Source organism: Aquarana catesbeiana, linkage group LG01 (assembly GCF_042186555.1).
Source record: "Aquarana catesbeiana isolate 2022-GZ linkage group LG01, ASM4218655v1, whole genome shotgun sequence".
Classification (NCBI taxonomy): Eukaryota; Metazoa; Chordata; class Amphibia; order Anura; family Ranidae; genus Aquarana; species Aquarana catesbeiana.
This window is the reverse complement of record NC_133324.1, coordinates 605303050-605329201: the sequence shown is the minus strand read 5'-3', so window position 1 is coordinate 605329201 and position 26152 is coordinate 605303050. Positions and strand designations below refer to the sequence as shown.

At 44.4% G+C, this 26152-nt stretch overlaps 1 protein-coding gene across 2 annotated transcripts in view; it reads left to right on the top strand.

Moving 5' to 3' along the window:
- The window catches only part of MYO1F (myosin IF), a 171061-nt gene that overhangs the window by 69775 nt on the left and 75134 nt on the right, over positions 1–26152 (top strand). The window contains exon 2 of one of the 2 annotated variants that reach the window (XM_073599184.1): positions 5697–5829. In XM_073599184.1, the coding sequence (XP_073455285.1) occupies positions 5752–5829 (78 nt within the window). In that variant the 5' untranslated portion in view covers positions 5697–5751. Of the gene's footprint in view, positions 1–5691; positions 5830–26152 lie in introns of both variants that reach the window. The other variant, XM_073599175.1, reaches the window with a different exon arrangement.

Sequence of the window (26152 nt, the reverse complement as noted above, 5' to 3'; positions counted from 1 at the left end):
GATGCGGATCGTACTTTGGATAGGAGAGATTGGGGTAACAGGAACATATCGATTCTGGTATATGAATCGTGGGGATTTGAGTAAAAGGTAAAGTCCTTCTGGGTCGGATGCAATATCCTCCAGACATCTACCAGATGAAAAGCATAGAAGTTCTTTTTCAGGCGTTTGAGTGCTGCGTATGAGAGTTGGGAAGATTGCCTAGAGGTGTCTAACAAAGGGTCCATGGCAAAATTAAGGTCGCCCCCCAAGATCACCTCACCTTCAGCGAAGTCAAATAGTTTGGTCAAAACGGGTTCCAGGAATTCTACCTGGCCCGTGTTGGGGAGATACAGGTTCACCAGGGTTACCAGGGAGCCACCCAAAACCCCCTTCACAAACAGAGCCCGGCCCTCCTCATCATTCCAAGCATCGTGGAACGTCCACGGCACTGTGGAACGTATCAACATGCTGACTCCCCTGGACTTGGAGTCAACGGAACACCCGTGATAGACAGTCGGGAAATAACGGTCATTTAATTTCGGGATACTATTGGCACGAAAATGAGTTTCCTGGAGGAAGCATATGTGGGCTTTCGCATGACGTATGTTAGATAACACCACGGATCTTTTCTCGGGGGTGTTAAGCCCCTTTGTGTTTATGGACATCAACTTAATGGACTCCATTATACTTATTCAACCGTCTAGGTCAGGGCGAGGACCAGGGCGGGCCGGAAGGGCAAGCAAGGAGGGAGAGAAGAAAAAAAAAAAAAAAAAAAAAAAAAAAAGGGGGGGGGGGAGGGGGGGTAGGGCAGGCGGAATAGACAGGGGAGGAAAAAGTAGGGAAGAAGAGAAGGTATTAGTGGAAGATGAAGGAAGAAAAAGCAGAAAGAAAAATGGACGAGTTACTTAATTGTCAGTGAACTCGGGTGACTAATGCGCTCTGAGCGCAGAAGAGACTTAGTCTCAAATACACCCGTGGAACTACCTAACAGGGCTCCAGAGGGGTGTCAACCTATGTGGGGTTGTGGCTGCACTAGACGGGACCGAGAGCTCCCTCTCCAGACCCACCACCAAGATATCATATTGTAAGAACACACTAAAAAATATCAAACAAGCATTAAGGCAGCAAATACAGTGAACAATCTAACTTATATAACAGGGCTAACTGTGTCCAAGAAGAGCCCGCTCCTGACAGGATCCACCACTTCCGACCCTCCTCCCCTCCACTGCACGGATACATAGCACCCTGTTGTTCTCTAAAAACGACCCTAGTAGCTATCTTGAGGGCGCACGTGTAACATCATACGCCTTACTTACATATAACTACTCATGTTAGAACATACATTTAAACAATTGGCTTAGCTCAAAGTATAATTTAACCTCAGGGGCTCAGAATCCTAACCAACAAAGCCCGCTTAACTCGCAAGGACCGAGACCCCTGCTCCGAAGGAGGAGTGTTCTCTCCCTGTGCGTCAGTGGGGGTCACGATCCCGACCCAGTCAGTTTTGGGCTCCACGTGACCCTCCCCCGTTGCCCAGGAGGCAATAAGCCGAGATAGACCATCGTCCTTCGGGTCCCTTATTGCCGCTCCCCCATAGCTGGTCAGCCTCCTCCATGACTCCCTCCCACCCCCTCCCCGCCACCACCCACAACTACGCTTTAAATCTAATCATGCATTGCAACCTATATCCTGTAACATATACCGAGCTGCGTCTACACAAATACCTGGGCGAAAAGAAAACCTTTGCGCCTGAAGTAAAACACAGAGAGGTTGTGCTTAATTAAATAAAGGTCTTGGAAGGTATACCTGCAGTGTGCAATGTTAATGACTAATTATTTCTCTGTATGCATTCGGTCAAAGTAACTCATATCTTAGCAGGCGTCAGGTTGATCTTCTCTGGCCTCGTTTTCACCATGTCTGGTAGTGTTTTCACCTGCATGACCTCTCGCTAAGTCTCGCCTAGTCTCCAGCCTCAAACGTTCCGGGAGGCGAGAAGCCATACACACAGTCTGCAAAACATGGGCATGCCGCTGGGAGGGGGGCCAAGAGGTCATAGCAAACCGGTAGAGGGAATCACTCGGGGAGCATCAAACAGATCTCAGCAATGAGAGAAAGAAAAACAAAAGTATAAAAATATAGTAAAAAAAAAAAGAGGGGGGGGAGCGGGAGAGACGGCTCATCGAACGAAGCCATACACTTCAGGCATATTAATAAAGACTCAGTTCCATGCAGCTGTTTAAGAGGGTCGACCTGTAACTTACTTGAGAATAGTAAGGGGTCTCAGGGTTCCAGGTCCCCCCTTCCCAGGGGAGTGGGTTCCCTCTGACGACGTCTTGCAGAACGGCGTGGAAGTCCCCCCTGGACACTCTGGGAAGCAGGCCGAGGATCGTTTTTTGGCAGAGGCCCCAGCCAATTCCTCAGCGGGATCGGCTCCATATTGAGGAAAGTAAAGAGCTCGGGAAGTTCTGAATGGCGCCGGAGGGTGAAATAATCTGCGCCTTTTCGGATGGTCAGTTGCACCGGGAAACCCCACCGATATGTTAGCTCCGCTCTGTTTAGTCTCTCCAGCAGGGGTTTGAGCATAGATCTTCTCCACAGTGTGGCTCTGGAGATATCAGGGAAAATAGCTATTTGCGCTCCATCAAAGTCCACCGTTCCTTTGAGGCGAGCCGCCCGCATAATCTGCTCCTTGTGGCTATAACGATGTAGGCGGCACAACACGTCGCGTGGTCTGTCTGCATCTGCCAGTCTAGGACCGAGCGCCCTGTGAACTCTATCGAATTCCAGGGACGCTGGTAAGTCTCCATCAAGTATGGTGTGTATGATGGCACTCACGGTTGCTGACAGGTCCTCCTGACCGGTGGCTTCTGGGATCCCTCGGAACCTTAGTTTCTGCCTGCGGCTACGGTTCTCCAAGTCTTCGGCGTGCAATTGTACTTCTGCCAGTTGTTCTTGGTGTCTCTGCTGGGCTTTCTCCAGCTGTGTCACACGTAGTTCTAGTGAGCCCACCGAAGCCTCTTCTCTTGTCAGTCTGTCATCAATCACTTGTACCTCCGTACGGATCTCCTGTAGATCTCTGCGGTGCTGCTCCTCCATTCTCATCACCAACGCCTCCATGTCCGCCTTGGTGGGGAGGGCCTCCATGTCTGCTTTGGTCGGGAGTGCCTTCAGCAGGGCTCGAATGTCCGAGTCATCCCCGGAGCTCCGTGCAGAGGGGCTGGTTCCCATCTGACTGCCCATGGACGGGTTTAATAAGGCTGGTATTCCTGTCAGGGGCTGCGAGCTTGCCTGCTGAGGGGAAGCCATTCCGCCTGTGGAGGAAGATGGACGGGTCCCGCCACGCGCTGAAACCGTGTAGGCCTCCGGGCTTTCTTTAAGCTTTTCTCTGAGAAAACGGTCTATCTGTGAAGCCGGATTTGTTCTGGAAGATCCCCTGTGCTTGCCTTTCTTCCGAGAGCTCATGGCCGAAAAATACGGTGTTGAAATGATAGCATAGCTGCCGTTGTAGTGGGTCTGGAGTCAGGAGCTCAAGCACTAAGCGTCCTCACTCCGCCATGTTCAGGCCACGCCCCCCATTTCATATTTTTTTAACATAGACTCTTCCATTGCTTTTATGAAAATACAATAAAAACACAGCATTAACGCATTGTTTTACCTCGCCTTAAAGAAGAACCTAATTGAAATAAATGGGACTTACTTAAGAATCAGCAAGTGTTAAGGCAATTAAGACTTTTGTTTGAAGTATATAACATACAAAAAAGCATGCAGAGTGCAGCTAGCCAAGTTTATGTAATATGCAGCACAGTGTGCAAGATGCTGCAGTCAAAAGAGTGTAATATACAGCACAGTGTACAGATTGCAGTGGTCAGAAGTATGTAACATACTGACCCTTACATTAATGGTCATTGGGAGGAAGACTGTCTAGTATATAACTGGTCAGTGGAAGTGGAAATGCCTTGTTATTGGTGGTCTGTGGGAGGGAAAGTGGCCCCAATATTGGTGGCTAGTTGGAATACAAAATACCCCAGCATCTGTGGTCAGTTGGAAGAAAAATTTAGCTAATTTTGTTTTCAGTGTAAGAAAGAATACCCCTAAGAATGTTGTAGTGAAAGTAAGAATGCTGCTTACATTAGTGTCAGTGGAAGTAAGACTGCCCCTTACATTGGTATCAGTGAGAGTAGGAATGCCCCAGAGTTTGTGTCACTGGTTATACACCTGAGACCTAAGAGGGTGCCAGGGTGTAGATATTACATGTACTAAAAAGTGATGGCTTTAATCCTCACTGCTCAATCTAGCATAGCCATAAATAGTATTTTTTAATATTTAGTATAATTTCTATTATATTAGATCTGGGAAAATCAGGATACAGTGATAACGGTATGGCATAATTAAACAACAGCAAAGCAGATAAGTCATAAAGTAATTTTATTCTGGATATGGGCTTTAAGCCCAACTTCAGAATTTAAAAAAATCCACCCTTGCAATGGTCTCCCCCAACACCCTCTCCAACACCACCCCCCCTTCCCCAGAATACAAGAGTTAATTGCTCTTTATGTCTAGGGGATTGCAGAAGTGACTGTATAACTTATCTGATTCATTACTCCAGGGAGCCTTATGGGGTGTACACTTTTCGACCGGACTGGTCTGACAGACTTTCCGGCGGACTTTCTACGGACTTTTGAAGGACTTCCGACGGACTTTCTAACGAACGGACTTGCCTACACACGATCAGACCAAAGTCCGACGGATTCGTACGTGATGACGTACACCGGACTAAAATAAGGAAGTTGATAGCCAGTAGCCAATAGCTGCCCTAGCGTCGGTTTTTGTCCCTCTGACTAGCATACAGACGAGCGGATTTCTGGGTCCGGTGGAGTTACGACGTAAAGATTTGAAGCATGTTCCAAATCTAAAGTCCGTCAGATTTGCGACTGGAAAAGTCCGCTGAAGCCCACACACGATCGGATTGTCCGCCGGATTTGGTCCGTCGGCGTCCGTCAGACCAGTCCGGTCGAAAAGTCTAACCGTGTGTACGCGGCATTAGCATCATCACATACAATACAGGAACATTAACCCAGTATTGCAGGTTTAGGAGACTAGAATGCAACCTGAGCCAGTCACAGCTTACAGACCTCTGTCCCTAGACTAAGGCTGGTCATAGTCTAGTTAGTTGAACAAAAAAAACTGACTCGATTCCTTCATCCACACATTCAAGGTTAATGAGGAAATCCTCCCCGTCATCGGAATACACAGATCAGCGCTGATGTCTATAGCCTGCAGCGCTAATCAAGTGGAAACTTTCCAACAGGGCGCTTGAACAGAAGCCGATCAGTAGATCGACTTCTCTTCAACCACAGTGGTCATACATGGATTGCATTTCGATCCTTGTATGGCCAGTTTAAATGAGCATTTAACCCTTGGTGTGGAGTAGGGCTTTATCTTGAACTGCCAGCATGCACAAAATGCTAGTGGTCAGTTTGGACCACTTTAATACCCAGTGGATTTTTTTCCCAACTGAACTTGTTTAGAATTTGACAAGATTTATGTTTTTCATAGCGGTATATGTGTTTTATGCAGTTATACAGTGCATCAGTCACTTTATATAAGCTATAGAGTGAGACATGTTTTCTGTTTTACAATGAAATTAAAAATATATACAGTAAAAGCTAGTTCCCAGTAAAACACTAACTACTACTTTGTTTTTCTTCCTAGGGTAGCAAAGAACGGTATCACTGGCAGAGCCAAAATGTCAAGCAAAGTGGAGTTGATGACATGGTCTTGCTTTCCAAGATCACAGAAGATGCTATTGTGGATAACCTTAAGAAAAGATACATGGATGACTATATTTTTGTATCCTTTACTAAATTAGCTTCCAAAGCTACTGTTTGATACTGCTTGAAACACTGAAATACACAGGGTTAAGTATCTGGTGTTTGGGAATCCATTGTATCATTTTCTCAGAATCCGTTACGCTACACCAATCTCTAGCTTGAAGCTTAACAAAAGTTAACTTTAGAATTTTGAATGTTATCCAAATAATCTCTTAAAACATGTATTTATATTAACAGTTTATGTTGTTCTTAAGATGTTTTTGTCTTTAACATATATAAGTTTTTATGCAGAAATTAAAAATGCTATGATGCATCAAGGCCTGTGTTCTTCAACATATTATAAATAGTTTTCCTGTACATTTAGAAAAATAAAGAAGTAACTCATTGGGGACTGGGAGATAATAAAAGACAAGCATAATTCAGAGTTTCATGTACAGTAAAGCCTCGGATTGTGAGTAATGCGGTTTACGAGCGTTTCGTGATACAAGCTTTTTTAAAAAATTCTGACTCAATTTGTGAGCGTTGTCTTGCAAGACGAGCAGGATTCAAGCCTCTGGGGTGTGCAGTACCGCATGTGGCCAGAGGTGTGGGGGCGCCGGTGATGCTCAGAGAGTCTGAAACACTCCTTTCCCGAGTGTCTCCGAGCGTTTCCGAGTGTCTCCGGCGCCCCCCCCACCTCTGGCCACATTCGGTACTGCATACACTAGCAATGACACTGGAACGAATTATCTGAGTTTCCATTGATTCCTATGGGGAAACCCACTTTAATATACAAGTCCTTTGGATTACCAGCATGCTTCTGGAACTAATTATGCTCGTGATCCAAGGTACTACTGTATAAGTTCCCAGTCATATGTATGTTCAATAATATTGTTCAAGTTGCGACTGCAACCTGGTGTGAAAACCTGTAGTATTCTTGCCTAAACTATCTTTGAGGTGGCATCAATTAAACAGTTATACTAGATCCATATTATATCAAATATATGCAGCAGGGTTGTCTTAAAACCAGAGAATTAGTTACGTATGGATTTTTTTTCCGGCTTTACATAGCCATTGCTGATTTATTGTGACAAAGTTTTGTCTTTCATGACCTGGCTGTGGACAGTTTTATTTGCCTTGGGTGGTTCTGTTTTTTTGGTTTGGATTTGAGTATAGGACAGGGAAAATCTATGACATATCAGGCAAACATATGTTGTGCTACCCCCTCAGGAGCCGCTGAGTATAATGGGGCCCCCTGTTCACTGAACCCTGAGTGAGGCACAACTCCTCCTGACACCACTGTGAACATGCAACTAGACGTCACCTTGGTTATCCCACAGAAGATAAGTATGATGAATAAAATATTTAGTTCATATGCAAATCAGATGGGCAGTATTATAGGCACATAATCAACGTCTGATATTCATAAGAACATAACAAATAAAAAGCAAAGCAAATAAACACCTAAACAGTGCCACTTTAAATAGACCCAATCGTCCTGCAGGATTTAAAGTTTAAATGTAACTTTTCTACTGAGAGAATTGTTCCACAAATGAGCAGAATAGAAGAGAGCAAGGAATGTTCGGCTAGCTCGCTTGTGGGCTCCCAGTAACCAGAGCCAGGGCTTAACTCCCTGAGGGTTTTGATTAGAAAAAAAATGTCCCATATAGAACCTAACACACAATGGCAGAAAACTCTTCTGCCAGATCTTTACGTTGGTGCACAGTGGAGGGGTAGTCTCCTTTTTATGAGAAATGACACTCCCCCCAGAGATGGTGGCACAACAAGTAGAGATCCCTTTTAATAAATGTGACAAGCTGGGAAGTCACTTTAAAGATGTCAGAAGGTTACAAAGCTGAAGAGGGGTGAGAGCAAAATTTTACAGAAATATCTCATCTTTAAATACAGAACTTGTGAAACTTGTGGCTTCGTTGGGTTGAATAGGCCTGAGGTAATATGCATTTACAGTTCCTGTCTAATCAGGCAAACATAAAGTATTTGAGATGATATCCTGTGTGCAGTACCTAAATGGGCAGCTAGTGTAGATAGGCCGCAGCACTGATTGGGCTGCAGTGTCTGTGTCTCTAAGTGGCAGTCTGGGCTGTAAGAATCCTGAACTTGAGTAACTGGTAACAACAACGAATGAGCTTGTAGCATGTGGTGGTGTGGTATGGGTTAGGAACCCTTTCACCCAGTCCTTCACGGTAGCGGTGCGAAGCAATTGCCTTACTGCCAGGGATGGGCCCTTTTCTCGCTGTCGTCCCGCAGATGTAGTGGTGGTGATGGTGATGACTCAATCTGTCTGCCTGCAGGATTGACTATACTGCTTCTTAGTATGATCAGCGATCTGGAAATTCCCTTCTCCGCTCTCTGGCCCAATCAAATCCAGGCCTGTGGTCTCCTGGATCAGCACTCCACTTTCTCACACGTCCTGCCTCTCCCTCAGTCTTCTTCTCTCTCCCCCAAAGGTTCCCGGGCTTTCCTTTTTATTTGCTCCTGCCCTTTTGCTCACACATGTGGGATCTGTAGTTCTATTCCAGCTTATCTGAATGAAGAAGTCCTGCCTGCAGCATACATGTTCCAGCATTCTTAGCATTGCTATAATAGTTCCTGTGCCAACTAAACTGCAGAGCACTGCCATCTTGAGGCCATTTTAACAACCTGCAATCAGTAACAATGCAGTGTGTTACATATATTTAGGTCCATGGCTTTGGTATTCTGGAAGGGGATTGATTCAGCAACAACTGACACTTTGTCAAGAGAGTGCTTATTAGTTATGTGGAAAACCAAATTGTTGCAATTCATCTTGAAAAATAATTCTATCATAGGAGCAAAGTTATAGTAGCCAATGCTGTTGCTGGTTTTGACAACTCTGGCAGGGGCAATGGAGCAATTGGGCTATATATACACTATTCTATATATATTCTATACTAATTATAGTTATTATTATTATTATTATACAGGATTTATATAGCGCCAACAGTTTGCACAGTGCTTTACAACATGAGGGCAGACAGTACAGTTACAAATCAATCAAACAAATCAATACAGGAGGGATCAGAGGGCCCTGCTCTTTAGAGCTTACAATCTAGAAGCTGCTTTAAAGCCTAAATTTAGAGAAAAAAATCAGCACAAGGGATATCACTTACTATTAATCGAATGTGTCAATTGTGGTGCTGGTTCCTGCTTTCCTTGAAATCTTCATCCTCCCCCTTCCTCAGGAAATTGTGGGAAATATAGTCAAAGGGGCATACTTCTGTATCTGAGCATGGTGAATAATCAGGCACTTTGTTGATGATGGCTGTGCAGACCCCCCCGAAAGGCTCTCCCTGTCAACACGAACTGAGAAAGCCATTTATCGGCACTTCCTGATTCGCGCTATGATCACTTGTGATTGGTCAGAGCTGATCACAGCTGATCACTTGGTAAGGAGCCTGTCAGAGGCTCCTTACCTAGATAGGAGTTGCGGTGTATCAGACTGAGACACAGCAACACGGATCAGCACGCTGCAGTGCGCCGGCTTGTTGTCCTGAAAGATGCCACATGACGTCCAGTCAGAATAACAGAACCACAGCCCAGCCATCATTCTGCTATAGGCCGTGCGGGAAGTGGTTAATCATACTACACTATTATGCAGGTCTTGATGTACTTAGCACAATGACTTAGTGGTCTGCTCAGATGACTCCTAAGCCCTCAAGTTATGAGTTCAAATCCCAGCCAACTTACCACCCACCAGCTGTGTTTATTTTTCCAGTGGACAAGCGAATGCAATCAATTGCAATGCAATCTTTTAGTATCCCTCTGTGGTATTTGAACCCATGGATCCTTCAAGGCCTGAGTTTTTCAAGGTAGAAGCGCTGACCTCTAGCCTATTGGGCTGACAATAGAAATACATTTACTAGTGTTTGATGTTTACCCCTCCCCCAAAATCCATGCCAGGCCCTCTGGGTCAGGCATAGATTTTAAGGGGAACCCCATGCCAAAATTAAATAAAAAATTGGCGTAAAAACCATACCAGACCCTTATCCGAGCATGCAGCCTAAAGGTTCGAATAGGGGGGACGAGCGCCCCCCTCCTGAACCATACCAGGCCACATGCCCTCAACATGGGGGGGCGGGTGCTTTGGGGCAGGGGGGCTCTGCGCCCCCACCCCAAAGCACCTTGTCCCCATGTTGATGAGAACAAGTGCCCTTCCCGACAACCCTGGCCGGTGGTTGTCGGGGTCTGTGGGTGGGGGGCTTATCAGAATCAGGGAGCCCCCTTTAACAAGGGGGCCCCAGAGCCTGCCCCCCCATGTGAATGAGTATCGGGACATTTTACCCCTACCCATTCACCAAATGTAAAAAAAATACAAGAGATGGTTTTATTGTAAAATAGCTTTGAGCCGTCTTCTCCCCGTGCTGTGTTTCTCATCGCCATCTTCTCCTGGTGCCGTCTCTCTCGCCGCCATCTTCTGTCGCCGTCTTCTCCTGGCGCCGTTACTCCCGCCACCATTGTCTCCTGCCACCCTCTCTCCCACTGCTGAGGAGAAGACAGTGGCGGGAGAAATGGCTCGGGGAGAAGACGGCTCAGAGGTCAGAGCTATTTTACAATAAAGGCCTTGTCAAAAAACGGCTCTTGTATTTTTTTTAAATTTCAATTTTTTTTTGGTGAATGGGTAGGGGTACAATGTACCCGATACCCATTCACAAGGGGGGCAGGATCTGGGGGCCCCCTTGTTAAAGGTGGGTTCCAGATTCTGGTAAGCCCCCCACCCGCAGACCCCGAAAACCACCGGCCAGGGATGTCGGGAAGAGGCCCTTGTCCATATAAGCATGTAGACAAGGTGCTTGGGGGGGGCCCAAAGCACCCTCCCCATGTTGAGGGCATGTGGCCTGGTATGGTTCAGGAGGGGGGCTCGGCCCCCCATTCTGATCTCCAGGCTGCATGCTCGGATAAGGGTCTGGTATGGATTTTGGGGGGGACCCCACGCCAATTTTTTCTTAAAAATGGGCACTGAGTTCCCCTTAATATTCCTACCAGACCCAAAGGGCTTGGTAGGGATTTCGATGGGAACCCCACACCAAATTTTTTGTAAACAATAGTTTTTGAGGTATTTTTTTCCTAATTTGGTGCTTAGAGAGAATTCACATTTAGTTGACATATTTAATGGCTTACCTAGTCCACAAAATAATTAGTAGAGCCCTGAATTTCAGCTTTGGAGCAGGATTTTTCTTTTGTTTTTTTGAGGGGGTTTCTTCCCCCTCCCCCATTACACTTTTTACTCAAGAACTTGCACAACCAAATACTTTTGTATGCAATTAGATTTAATACAGATTTGAAGGGGTATGAACTGTTTGCACTTATAAAATATGTATTTCGAGTCTGTAAAAATCAAACTTAAAGCAAAAAACAATAAACTGCTTATTTCAACATTAGTATAAACATTTGGTACATTAATGTATTTGGGACAAAAAAAAGGCATGGAAACGATGTTCTAGCATTTGACAATATAGGTAGAAGGGCCCTACTCAAAAGAGCTTACAATCTACAAGGGTAAGACACAAAAAATTAGACACATTAAACAAGTCACATTAGAAAAGCAGAAATACAAATCAACCTAACAACAAGCATGATTAACCTTTTTTGTGATCAGAAGTCCTCGCCCCAAACCCCCAAAAAGTTACATGGCAGAATTATCGTAAGCAAAAACAGACAAAATAAATACAAAAGCCAAAAAAGGAAACTACTTAAAGCGGAGGTTTGCTGGAAAAAAAATATTAAAAGCCAGCAGCTACAAATACTGCAGCTGCTGACTTTTAACATATGGACACTTACCTGTCCAGGGAGCCCGCGGTGTCGGCAGCCTAAGCTGATCCGTCCTTCGGCTCTCGGCTGCTGCCGCTGCCATCCTCGGTAAGGGAATAAGGAAGTGAAGCCGTGCGGCTTCACTTCCTGGTTCCCTACTGCGCATGCACGAGTCGCGCTGCGCGTCCTGTCAGGTCCCTGCTGTATTCTGTGTCTCACAGAATACAGCGGGGGAGGACTGGGTAGGCGGCGGAAGTGGCGTAGGTCACCGCAATCACTGCGCTGATCTATGCCAGGAAGTGGGAGCAAATACCTGTATTAGGCAGGTATCTGCTCCCTCTTCCCCCCTGAAAGGTGCCAAATGTGACATCGGAGGGGGGGAGGAATCCAAAAAGTGGAAATTCCATTTTTTTGGGTGGAACTCCACTTTGGCACACACAGCAGGAATGAATTAGCAGGAACCTTCCTTTGCCTCTCAACCATTACATAGCAGTTGTAAGTCTAACATGTGAGATTTAGAAGCAATCATCAAACAGCCTTAGTGGGGTGTGTGGCAGAAATTATGCAACCCCCCCCCCCCCCCCATTTGTAACCCACTATACACACTGCAAAGAAAAATTCAGACCTGTTCTTAGGCCAAACATCCACCACAAATGCTGGCCTTTAAATAACCTAGCTAAGCTTGCTAGCACAACTCCACCCACCCAGTAAAGGACACACCCACCAGTGTAATTGATTCTGTCTCTTCTTGTAGGCCTCATGTGCTCACACCTGTTCATTAGGAATAAACCAATAATAAATAACACGTTATCTCCTCCGATTCCGCAACATGGCTGGTTGATGAACGGCCGTTCAGAAACAAAGTGCGACATGAAAAGTGCGAATCAACACCAAACTTCTACTAACATGAAATTAGCAGAAGGAGCACAAAGAGTGGTGCCTGACAATTAAACTTCCTCTTTTTCGGGTCATAGTAGGTCTAGGACGTCACTACGTTTGTGTTTGTTGGCTGACAATTGTGTACCGTTTTTATGCAAGACAAAATCCAGGCACACGCCTTCGGACAAAAGTCTGAGGTTTTGTCTGCGGAAAATCCGATCGTGTGTATGAGGCTTAAGACATCCATATCTGGGCCAAAACACCCCAGATTTGGGGTGGATTCTAGATTTGGTGCAAACTCACACTTGCTTGATAATGGGATTTCTTGGGGTTCCATTAGGTGAAACCCATCAAAAATGTTAGCAATGGTGAAAAATAAACTTTAACACCACAACATAGAAACCTCTAGCCGGGTAGCAGGATTGGGATTCAAACTCAGGGCTGGTAGGCAGAAGTACTAACCTGTTATCCGCTGTACTGCTACATGTTTTTAGGCTGCATCTCTGTGGTGTAAAACAGTCCTAAGTCCCAGGGGTGCAAGAAGTTAATCAATGTAGATGTACTGTGAAAGGCCAGAGAGCCATTGAACAACCTGTTTCTGGCATATGCCATCTGTTTTGAAGGCTGGTTATGGCTGATTACTGTCAGCATGCTGAGAGATAAACAGCTGTCATTTTGTGGGTTTTGGCTTGGTAAAAGGCTGCAGTTAGTGCTGGTGGGGAAATGTTAAGGCTGATGAGTCCTTGCCCATGGAAAACAAATGACACAATTTTCAATGGTGGTGGAACCCTCCTACACATAAATTGTTTAAAAACATAGGGAGAACAGACAACTTCTCAACATGAAGCGGCATGTTTTGAAACCCTGTTCAAACAACTGCTGAACCTGCCTGATATGCCGCCTACGTACGTTGTTGAAAGGGCGCACAGGGTGCCTACCGGAAAACGCCCAGAGGATGAACCTCCTAGACCATTCCTGGTCCGGCTCTTGAATTTCTGGGATAGGGATATCATTTTTGGCGGAGGCACGAAAGCATCCTGAATTGCCATATGAAAACACCAAGTTGATGCTATTCCCGGATTTTTCGTCAGATTTCCAAAAGCGTCGCAGATCCTTCAATGAGGGGAGACGTTGACTTCGGGACAAAAACATCAAGTATAGCATGCTTTATCCCAGCCGGCTGCAGATCCCCCATAGGGGCACGGTCCGATTCTTTGATAGGCTTGAGGAGGCCAGTGAGTGGATTGATAGCCTGTGAGCCAGAGGCTGGGGTCTCACTTGTCTTGGAGACTTGGGGGATCCTGAATTCTGTGGGGTTGCTGATGGCATTCCTATTGGGGGCTAACAGTGCACTTTAACTCCCCACCTTTAAATCCTCCTTGACTGTGTTGCTAGCATGACCAGAACTTCCTAGAGGGTTCCTGCAATATAATCTTCCTGCTAGAGATATTTTATTATTGGAGTACAGAGAAACCATCATTCCTGGAAACATGTGGGGGGAGGGTTTGCTATTACTCCTCTGTGAGACACGGAACAGAGATTACACAGAAACATATATTTCTTCTTTTGGACAGTCTATCTCTAGAATATTTTTTTTTTGTGTTTTTATTTCTCTACGTTTTAGATCTATTTTTTCGGTCATGCTTTTTTGGCTAATTCTTTTGACAAGTTTCAGGACTATGCTGCGTGTATTTGCTCCAATGTTTTACACAGCAGCAGGGAGTTACATGGGACTGGAAAAAATTGTGAGTTGGTCTGTGCAATGTGTCATACTATACCCTTGGCCGCATGTGGGCTGTGAAATACCTGAGGCCCTAAGAGATCATTGGTCGCTTGACTCTCTAGTAATGTTATGTTATTGGATATATATCTCTATAATGTATACCTATGGCAGGAACCACGTTTAATTTGATGTCTTGAAACGTTAGAGGCTTAAACGATAAATTCTGCCGAGCCTTGATGTTCCAATATCTGAAGCCATTTAAGCCCCATATAGTTTTCTTACAGGACACACATTTAGATGGCAATAGGGCTTTGACTTTACGGCACTCCTGGAACATGCCATGCATGCTACGTATTCCACGTATGCCAGGGGAGTGGTTATTTTGATCAGTAATGCTGTCTCCTGTATCATTCGTCATAACAGATCCAGAGGGCTGTTATGTGATTATTGTAGCTGATATATATATATTTATAAAATGGTGCTGGTTAATTTTTATGTGCATCCCCCATTTCAGATACAGGTGCTGTATGGCTTATTAAGTAAGTTGGCTCCCCTCATGCATTTGCCTCTCATTATAGCAGGTGAATTAAATGCAATTTTGAGCACCACACAAGACTCTTCTAATTCAAGGAGAGCTGCATCTGTAGAATTGTCAGCCTGGGCGGAGATGATGGGGCTAAGGCTCGAGAGTCGTGCTTGGTCCCCATAGCTTGGGCATCTGAATTCAAATATCTGGGTATTCGTGTATCTCCCAAGGTAGGCAATTATCTATCACTTAATTTGATGCAGCTCCTCACCAAAGTTAAGACTCAGCTGGACACCTGGAGGCATTTACCACTTTCCTTGATTGGTAGGGTGAACCTCCTTAAGATGAAGATTTTACCATTTTTTTGTATTTTTTGCGCAATGCTCCAATTTGGATCCCTTGTTCATTCTTTAAGCGTGCAATAGTCTGTTTAGTTCCTTCCTATTGTCTTCAAGTCACCCCAGAATAGGTCTTGGTACACTACAGGAACCAATTGGACAGGGAGGACTAGCTCTACCAGACCTATTTACGTATTTTCTAGCAGGACAGATGGTGGTTGCCAGGCACTGGCTGATGCGAGATGATGAAGATGTGGCAACAGTACTTGAGGCCGCACTTATGGGATCCTATGAGAGTCTTTATTACCTGGTATATAGGGGTCCACAAGTGTCATCGCCTTTGACTGGCTCAATGCATGCTACTATTCATGCATGGGACAGGGCAAAGGTGCTAATGCGCTCTGAGACTGAGGTATGGTCACCAGACACTCCCTTATGGTTTAATCTTAAGGTGTGATTCTGGACCCCATAATATGGGCCCGGGTCGGCATCAAACAATTGAAGAACATAGTGGGGGGGGGGGGGACTGCTCACCTTTGACCAACTGAAAGATAGACACATCCTCCCGAACTGGTACCTTTTCCGTTATCTTCAGTTGAGGCATGCATTCGTAACACAGTTCGGTGCTGACACATTGGAGCTTCAGTCTTCTCCTCTGGAACAGTTGCTGTGCGATGAATCTATGCAAAAGACGCTATCAGAACTGTATAAAAAGCTGTTTGTTGAAAGGCCAAAGGCACTCAGCAAGTGTAGGGATAAATGAAGCTCATTAGTCCCCAATTTTCAAGGGGGTGATTGGGATGATATGTGGGATCACCCATTCGGGGCCTTGGTCTCCGCTCGTGACCGTTATATATTCAATTTAAGATACTTTATAGGGTTTATTACACCCCAGCGAAAATATCCAGTATATATGATTCAAGTGACGCGGCCTGTTGACGCTGTACCACTACCCCAGCTGATTTCGATCATATATTCTGGCATTGCCAGCAGATACGGGAGTTCTGGGTGGGGGTCACTAAAACCATTCAAGACCTGCTTTCTCTACCTGTTCTCTTGACAATCTCAGTCTGTCTGCTAGGCCTGGTAAAAGAGGTGGCACCGGGCAGGGCTTAAAGGATCCTGCTATCGTTCTCCTAGTTCTATGCACGTAAGGCTATCTTGCTATGCTGGAAAAAGCTTGAGGCTCCCTCCTTAGCTTATTGGAAGGGCATAGTTAATAAGGCGCTGCCTTTTTATAAGGCCGCGTATTTGAGTAGGGGTTGCCCCAGAAAGTTTGAAAAAGTATGGCAATGCTGGCTCTCAGCCAATGAGACTCAGCAATAAGAGGTTTGAGTAATGCATGAATGGAATATTCACATATTTAAGTAGCCTGACATGATTAGATGTGACCAAAAGTTTACCATTCTAGTTTCTCATATGGTTTACACTGTTCTAGTTACTGAAATTTTGTTGCAAAGGTGACTAGTCCTGCTGGGCTACCTGTAATTTATGGGACATTGCACTACAGGGGAAGAGGGAGGGGGTAATGAATGGTTGTTGCCTTGTACCTTGTGTATTGTTTATAAAAATGTGTAATAAAAATAATTTTCAAAAAAAAAAGCAGATTATCTTTAACCACTTCAGCCCCGGAAAATTTGGCTGCTGAATGACCGGGCCATTTTTTGCGATTCGACACTGCGTCGCATTAACTGACAATTGCGCGGTCGTGCGACGCGGCACCCTTTTTGTCCCACAAATAGAGCTTTCTTTTGGTAGTATTTGATCGCCTCTGCTGTTTTTATTTTTTGCGCTATTTACAAAAAAAGAGCGACAATTTTGAAAAAAACACAATATTTTGTACTTTTTGCTATAATAAATATCCCCATTTTTTTCTCAGTTTAGGCCGATATGTATTCTTCTACATATTTTTGGTAAAAAAAATCGCAATAAGCGTATATTGATTGGTTTGCGCAAAAGTTATAGCGTCTACAAAATAGGGGATAGATTTATAGCATTTAGCATTTTTATTATTTTTTTTTTACTAGTAATGGCGGCGATCTGCGATTTTTATCGTGACTGCAACATTATGGCGGACACATCAGACAATTTTGACACATTTTTGGGACCATTGGCATTTATACAGCGATCAGTGCTGTAAAAATGCATTGATTACTGTAAAAATGTCACTGGCAGTGAAGGGGTTAACGCTAGGGGGCGATCAAGGGGTTAACTGTGTTTCCTGGGAGGTGATTATAACTGAAGGGTGAGGGGACTGACTAGAGGAAGTGACGGATCGTGGTTCCTAGCTAATAGGAACACACGATCTGTCACTCCTCTCAGAACAGAACACGGATTTGTGTGTTTACACACACTTCCGTGTTCCGTCCCTCGTGCTCGCAATCGCTCGTGGCCGGCAGTCATGGCAACCATTGGCCACGAGCATCAGCACCCCCGCTGTACAGCGGGCGCATGCGCACCTGCTATCCCGATCCTACGATGGTTCACGGGATTGTGCCGACCTGCCGCAGTAAAATGACGGCGGCTGGTCGGCAAGCAGTTAAACAATATACTGCATATTTCAGTACCATTTAGGCGATCATATCATGCTCTAAACATTATTTCCATGTGCAATTCTCCAGGTCCTATAGTAAATTCGATTTTGGGAGAATTTTTGTCACCAGCGCTATAGTGTATTCCGTTTTAGCGCTAATTAGCACAATTGTGAAAATTTGAGCAATAATTATTACCAATTAGCGAGTCACGTTATAGTAAATGATTCCCTAAGCAAACAGGCAGATTACTGTACATATGTTTTCCATTCATACACTCTGCAGTAGAGTACTAGCAATAGTTGAGAGGAGAAGGAGAGATACAACTTTTGGGAGTGGATCAAGTGTAGCAGGTGGTCTTCTTTTCCTACCTTAACATTATTTATGCTGCATATTACAGAGAAACCTTGGATCAAAGATGACTTACCACCATGCACAGCTGAATAAAGAAAAAATTAAGGATGAGGTTCACATTTGCTGCCAGGCTGCATTCGCAGCAAATATTTCATGTTCACTATTCATGCCATTCAGCATAAACTTGTTGGTGTCTTATTCCGGTCCAGTTTAATACACAAAATCATTACAGTGTCGAGTGCACTAAAACAACACATCTACTTATAGCCAAACAAAAATCTCTCTATTGCCATAGCTGCTAACAAAATTAGGCAATCCCCTATTGTCATCATGTCTGGGCAGGCTAAAGGGAGAGGTAGGCTTTATCAGATGGAGCTAGTAAGGGGAGAGCATGTAGTGCGACTGCAGGCCAAAGCAGTGGTCAGGCAACACCTTTGGCAGAGTATGTCTGGCATATTCTGGCAGTGGACATGCTTTACAAGGCACAGAATGCAGAGGAGGTTGTGGATTTGAAAGCCAAGCATTCCCACAGGACAGTGTGATTGAAATTTGTTAAACCTATGGAAGTCAAAATTCCTACATTTGTGTATTGTTGGCTGCAGTTTTTGTTGCTATTTTCTGTCTCCTACATCATCATCTGATTTAGATAAGTCAGTATCATAATGATAACTAGTAGTAGTAGGGTCTAATATTCTTTGCCCACCCTCACCTTTATCATAAGCACCACCAAAACAAAAACTCCACTGCTGACTAGACTGCCACCACAACAGAATTTCGGTGCTTTAAGACCTAATATCCCTCTGCTAATGATAGGTTTTCTTCATAGTCTAAATTTTGGGGAGTTTTATATATGCCCTCTGCAACAAAAATTTTGTGAAATTCTGAGAAAAGTGTTGCAATGGTACCAGCATTGCTACACCGTTACACAGAATCAGTAAATTAGGAGGCTGAGATTAAAGGGAAGGAGGAATATTTGTTAACTTGATTGAAGTTCTCAGGTGTATCTTTGCTACAACTATAAAGAAAAAAGGAAAGGGATGGTTGGCATTTAGGATAGCATCCAAAAAATAATATTCCTTTATTAAAAATACATGTACACTGCTGTTAAAACGGTCTATGCATTTCGGACGTTAGTCCTTAGTCATGACTAAGGACTAACGTCTGAAATGCATAGGCTGTTTTTACAGCATTGTACATGTACTTTCAATAAAGGAATACTATTTTATGGGTGTCATCCTGAGTGCCGACCATCCCTTTCCTTATTCTGGTACATTAGAGGTGTCAGCAGCCTCAAGGTCTGAGCACCTGGCGGAGCTATTATGTGGGAAGGTTGTAGTGCCCTTACAAAGAAAAAAGTACCTTCCAGTTAACAAAAAAGATGCTTGACTCGGATGAATGAGCCCATTGTTGATTTTTGTAGCCCAATTAGTCATCAAATGCAACAAATATTTAATCAGGTATTATGTTTAAAAAAAGGGTTTGTGCTCAAAAAACAGCGAGCGTTTCTCCTGGCCCATAACGGGATATTAATAGCATTTTTTTTCTTTTGCATTACTGGATTTTCACAAAATATTTTTTTGCACTTTTACCAAATATTTTAGTGTATATTACTATCTTTCTGTGTTCTAAATTGTGGACAATAAATACTAGAGTTTGATTGATCAAGGTGTGTTTTTTTTCCCAAAAAAGCAATGCCTATTGGTGGAATTGAAATGCAACAAAACGTTGCAGTACATATTATTATAAGTATTATTTTTGCCATAAGTGAATAGTACATAAAGTTCACCAGCCTCATTCTGACCCAACAGAATAGTAGATAATGTAGTATAATTGTCCCTACATTACTGATGTTTCACAAGCTGAGTTTGCTTTTCAATTTCTGTAAAACTATTGGCATGTGCTATCTTCCCTTTTACATTTTCTGTGCAATTATGAGAAAAATCATTACATCCATATATGCATAGGCTCAAGTCATGATGAGTGCCATAGACAAGAGAAGGCCTCTAACAAAACTAAACTCAGGTTTAGTGTGGGGGTACCATCATCCAATTAGTAAATGGAAGTTTGAGGAAGGAGACAATTCCCCTAGTAGTATCCAAAAAGAAAAAAATGGACTATATTGGTGCCATGGACAGAATACACATAAAATAAAAGCTTTTTATTTGTACAAAAGAGTAAAAACAGGATAACCAAAACAGATAGGAACATAATTACAAATGTTCATACCAGAAAAAATATTCTAAAATATATCTGTACATGTGTTTCACTAATACTTTATGTACTTGAGGTGGAAACAAAAGATATAGTGGGTCATCAGTGGACATGTATTCCTCAACATGTTTTGCGGGGTTCTACCGCTTCTTTAATAGGATAATACTGTATCTGGAACAAGGTAACATTGTATACATAATGTTCAGAAGATACAAAAAAGTGAGTGCCATAGAAATTTGCACAATAATCCTTGATGCCAGATGGTTACAGTACAAGAGCCTTGGGCCCAAGCACAAAATTGCTGGACCATTACGTGCTAGAGGCTACCAGCACAAAAACATTAGAAGCTTCGGCATGCCAGCCAATCACACAAAAAAGTCGTTCTGGACTCTATAACTGGAAGCAGCCACACTGCAGTGTCAGTATTTGAAGGACAATAGAAAACTGTAGGACAGAAAAGAAATCCAACATGAGTTGGAGCAAGTTATAACTAGCAGTAAATTAAGGGATCAGCCACATGATTTTGAATAACATATTTGATTTGGTATATTATTCAGCAGTTTTTTGGGTGGATTGCACACCTATATTTTGTTAGTATTATTATTTTATTTTTTTATAGGGGGTGAAGTAGTTATACAGTATCTCACAAAAGTGAATACTCCCCTCACATTTTTGTAAATATTTTATTATATCTTTTCATGTGACAACACTGAAGAAATGACACTTTGCTACAATGTAAAGTAGTGAGTTTACAGCTTCTATAACAGTGTAAATTTGCTGTCCCCTCAAAATAACTCAACACACAGCCATTAATGTATAAACCGCTGGCAACATACGTGAGTACACCCCTAAGTGAAAATGTCCAAATTGGGCCCAAAGTCTCAATATTTTGTGTGGCCACCATTATTTTCCAGCACTGCCTTAACCCTCTTGGGCATGGAGTTCCCCAGAGCTTCACAGGTTGCCACTGGAGTCCTCTTCCATTCCTCCATGACGACACAGCTGGTGGATGTTAGAGACCATGCACTCCTCCTCCTTCTGTTTGAGGATGCCCCACCGACGCTCAATAGGGTTTAGGTCTGGAGACATGCTTGGCCAGTCCATCACCTTTACCCTCGGCTTCTTTAGCAAGGCAGTGGTCAAATTGGAAGTGTGTTTGGGGTCGTCATCATGTTAGAATACTGCCCTGCGGCCCAGTCTCCAAAGGGAGGGGTTCATGCTCTGCTTCAGTATGTCACAGTACATGTTGGCATTCATGGTTCCCTCAATGAACTGTAGCTCCCCAGTGCTGGCAGCACTCATGCAGCCCCAGATAATGACACTCCCACCACCATGCTTGACTGTAGGCAAGAGACACTCATCCATACTTCTCACCTGCTTGCCGCCACACACGCTTGACACCAACTGGACCAAATAAGTTTATCTTGGTCTCATCAGACCACAGGACAGGTTCCATTAATCCATGTCCTTATTCTGCTTATCTTCAGCAAACTGCTTGCGGGCTTTCTTGTGCATCATCTTTAGAAGAGGCTTCCTTCTGGGATGACATCCATGCAGACCAATTTGATGCAGTGTGCTGCGTATGGTCTGAGCACTGACAGGCTGATCCCCCCACCCCTTCAACCTCTGCAGCAATGCATGCAGCACTCATATGTCTATTACTCAAAGACAACCTCTGGTTATGACGCTGAGCAAGTGCACTCAACTTCTTTGGTCGACCATGGAAAGGCCTGTTCTGAGTGGAACCTGTCCTGTTAAACTGCTGTATAATCTTGGCCACTGGGCTGCAGCTCAGTTTCAGGGTCTTGGCAATCTTCTTATAGCCTAGGCCATCTTTACGTAGAGCAACAATTCTTTTTTTCAGATCCTCAGAGAGTTCTTTGTCATGAGGTACCATGTTGAACTTCCAGTGACCAGTATGAGAGAGTGAGAGTGATAACACCAAATTTAACACACCTGCTCCCCATTCACACCTTGTAACACTAACAAGTCACATGACACAGGGGGGAGGGAAAATGGCTAATTGATCCCAATTTGGACATTTTCACTTAGGGGTTTACTCACTTTTTTTGCCAGAGGTTTAGACATTAATGGCTGTGTGTTGAGTTATTTTGAGGGGACAGCAAATGTACACTGTTATACAAGCTGTACACTCACTACTTTACATTGTAGCAAAGTGTAATTTCTTCAGTGTTGTCACATGAAAAGATATAATAAAATATTTACAAAAATGTGAGGGATGTACTCACTTTTGTGAAATACTGTAAATATAAAATGACAGCAAAAGCCAATTATCGTACACTGGGTAGGCTGTCCAGAAGGTTTGTCTGCCCAAACGTCTATCCTGTCTCTCAGTCTTCTTGCTCCTAAATTGAGTACACAGCAGTAGAATTTTAAACATTTGTACTGAATCATTCATCACAACATTCTTTCTTGCCATCATTCAGTCAACAAATTTTGTTTGAAAGCCTTTAAAATTCCATCCAGACCTGCTATTTGAATGTAATCCCATAAATATTAAACAGGTTTCATTACAATAAGTATGATCTTTCCCGAACAAGAACCACATTCATCTTCGAAATTTGTCATTTCTTGTTCCTTCGAATTCTCTCAAAACTAGGGACAAAAATTAACACTGATTTGACCCCACTAGCCATTAGAGAAGTGAATGAACATTCTGAAATCAATAGTTCTCAAACCAAATTTTACTTGTGTGTACCCACCTTTAGCAACTTTGGCACTACTGCATCTATTGTTATGAAACAGCATAGTGATTGCCATAAGATAATTATAACAAAATATAAAATTCTGACTACGCCAACATCTGATGAGTAACTTCCCAGTAGCAGGATATGCACACGTAGCACTATGTCATTTATTCGATTTTTGGTGTGTGGGAGGAAGATGTAGAAGAGAGAAGCTGTGGTTCACTGTAACTGTCCTTAAATGGGCAACAGAGATGGAGGGAGGAAGAGGTGGCCTATACAGACACTTTTATTTATGACTATGACCCAACTGTGACACATTTTTTAGGGCTGCAATGATATGCTTTGACAAACAAACACCATTTTATCATTACGTTCAAATTGTATAGATTTGTGTTTGCAGATATATCTCATGTTAACAGATAAGCATATTTCAGCATAACGTTCATTTCCTTTTTTTAATCAAAATATACAATTAACTTGTTCTATTATATTACAGGAGATGTGCATACATAGTTGTGGTTTTATCGGTAATAGTTTCTGTGACAGACTCACCCAGGACAGAGGCTATTGGAGGGGACTGAATGTGAGCCTCTTGCCAACAGATTATGGGCCCTGAATTTTAAGGGAACAATACTCTGCAAGGTGAATTAGAAACCCAGTCTGATCTGTACTAATCAGACTCAATCGTGTATATATGTATATATTGTATGTGGTCTCATTCTGTTGTGGACTCTTTGCTGTGGTCATTTGGGATGTGTGTCCCTGTAAAGGGAGGGGGGATTCCTCCAGCAGCCCCCCTGCTGATAAGACTGATTCATAATGCTGGGACAAATACTGTTAGGAGATGCTGAGGTCAATTCCAGCCACCTGTCTATCTGTTGCCTGCTAGAATGTGTATTGTAAATAAGTCTAGTATGGGATCTAAGAGTCATTAGATCCCCATTGTTGTTTGTGTTAATTAACTCTGCTATTGTGTGAAGAAGAGTTCAGTGTTGTTTTGTGATAATGTTGATTGGGTTTTCTGTGCTACAAGACGGCCAGTGTGGCCTAAAGGTCATGACTGAGTCATCTAGGCTGTCTAAAGGGATTAGTTAATTAGTCCATGTTAATTAGGTTTCTGGTCACAGGTGTATGTGGGATTTGCTCTCCAGTTACTGGGACGCTTCAAACCAGCCTGCAGGAGAGCCACTCTGAAAGACTTACTTGAGAGCCGTAGAGGGACCGGTGGGATTTTTGCTTCCTTGCCGTGAACACATCCAAACCATCACCTGGATCCAAGGTCCAGATAGCAGGAGAGGAGAGGTACAGATACCAGCCACAATGGAAGAGGAATTCAGAAGGAGGTTGCGAGAGATGCAGATACAGCACAGAGGACCAGTATCAGAGCAGGTCCTGCTAGGATGGTTTGATTCTATCCACTGCGAACTCTGGAAGGAAGCGCTAGCCCGTGAGCAGCGAAACCAGGGAAAAGTTCTCCCCTCCATCCATGTAAGGTACTGGTCGCAGTATGAAGTGCGAATGCTGTTATTGGGGGAACAGCCGAACCAGGAGTGGACAGCTGAGTTGAGCAGGCTGATCCGGGCAGAAATGCAGTTGGACGAGAGCTACAGAGCCCTCCAGTGGTATGTAGCCCAAGTGTGTCCGTGGACAGCGGATGAAAGCCCCATGGAAGGCTTTGACTACGATGGCCTGGGATTGTTGTACTGGAGGCTGTCCGGGGACCCTGACTTTGGGAGTGATCGGGAGTGGCGTTTGGAGGAAATAATGGAGCACAGAGAGCCAAGACTGAATGTCTCGGAAGTGCACTTGGCACAGGAAGATTTGGAGTTTCTGGCCGTTCAGGAATGGGAGCTTGAGATGGCCTACAGACAGCTGCTAGACTCTGCTCAGCAGCAGGGTGGGGCTCCCTTTACCTGGGACTATTAGGAAATACCAGTTGACAACTCTGAAATCCAGGCTGAAGAGTTGACAATGTGGCAGAGTAACAGTGTGCTTTGCCAACCTGCCCCCGCAGCTATGGAGGCGGAGGTCTTATGGCAGATGCAGCAAGTGCTGACTGACCTTGATGAACCTGTTTGTGCATTGGATGATCTTGGATGGAGGAATGTGCCTGTCCAGCAGAATTCCAGAGAATCGGCAGTGGAAAATCTGGAGATCGCTATCCCCAAAGCTGAAGTGCTGACAACAGGGCAGAGCTCTGCTAACCTCTGCCCAGCACTGATAGCATCTTCTGTGTTCCAGGGACAGGAGATGGTGAACCTTTATCCCCAAACATCAGTTGCAGAAACAGGGGATTTGATAGACTTTTCTGATGAGGAAGAACAACCTGATGAGCCTTCAGCAGAAGAGCTGGTATTAGGGCCAAACTTCACTGTGCTCTGCCCAGCACCAACAGCAGTATCTGTTGAGTTACAACAAACTTCTCCAGCTGAAGATCTGGTAACTGAACAGAGGGTCCAAGACCTCTGCCCCACACTTTTAGCAATTCCAGAGACTGGGTATTTAATAGACGTTTCTGTAGAGGAGGAACCACCTAGCAAAACTCCAGCAGAAGTGCTGGCAACCGGACAGAGGGTCCAAGACCTCTGCCCCACACCTGTGGCAGTTTTGGAGGCTCAGGGTGAGAAGGTGGCAATCACTTCCCAGCAGCAGATACAGGGGGAGAAGGGAGAGGAGGTGTGTGTTGTCCCTCCCCAACAGTTGGCCAGGGTGGAGGAAGCGGCCTTTCCTCCCCAGCAAAGATCTGTGCACCTGGGAGACAGTACCATAGACATGTCGTTCCAGCAGCCAGATGAGGGAATGGAACAGGAAGCAGCTGGCTCACCTCCCCAATGGCAGCTGCACAGTTTGGGAGTGGAGGAATCCAGCCTCCTGCCCCAACAGTTAGCCAGAGCAGAGGGTGTGAAGTCCCCAGCAGAAGTGCTGGCAACAGGGCAGAGTGCTACCAACCTCTGCCCAGCACCAGCAACAACTGTGAAGATCCAGGTAGCCGGGGCAGTCGGCCCCTCTCTCCGGCGACAAGCTGATGTAGTGGAGCTGCTACTCCCAGCTGAATCGCTGGCAACAGGGCAGAGCGCTGCTGGCCTCTGCCTCGCACCTACAGTTTCTTCTCAGTTTCAGGGAATTGGGACAGTGGACCCCTCTGTCCAGCAACAGGCCAAAACATAGAATGGTAAACACCACCCAGCTGAAGCACTGACAGCCAGACAGAGAGTAAATGACCTCTGCCCCACACCTACTGAGATCAACTATTCCTTGCAGCCAAGAAAGGAGATCATGCGGGAAGACTATGTGAGTTCACTCTGC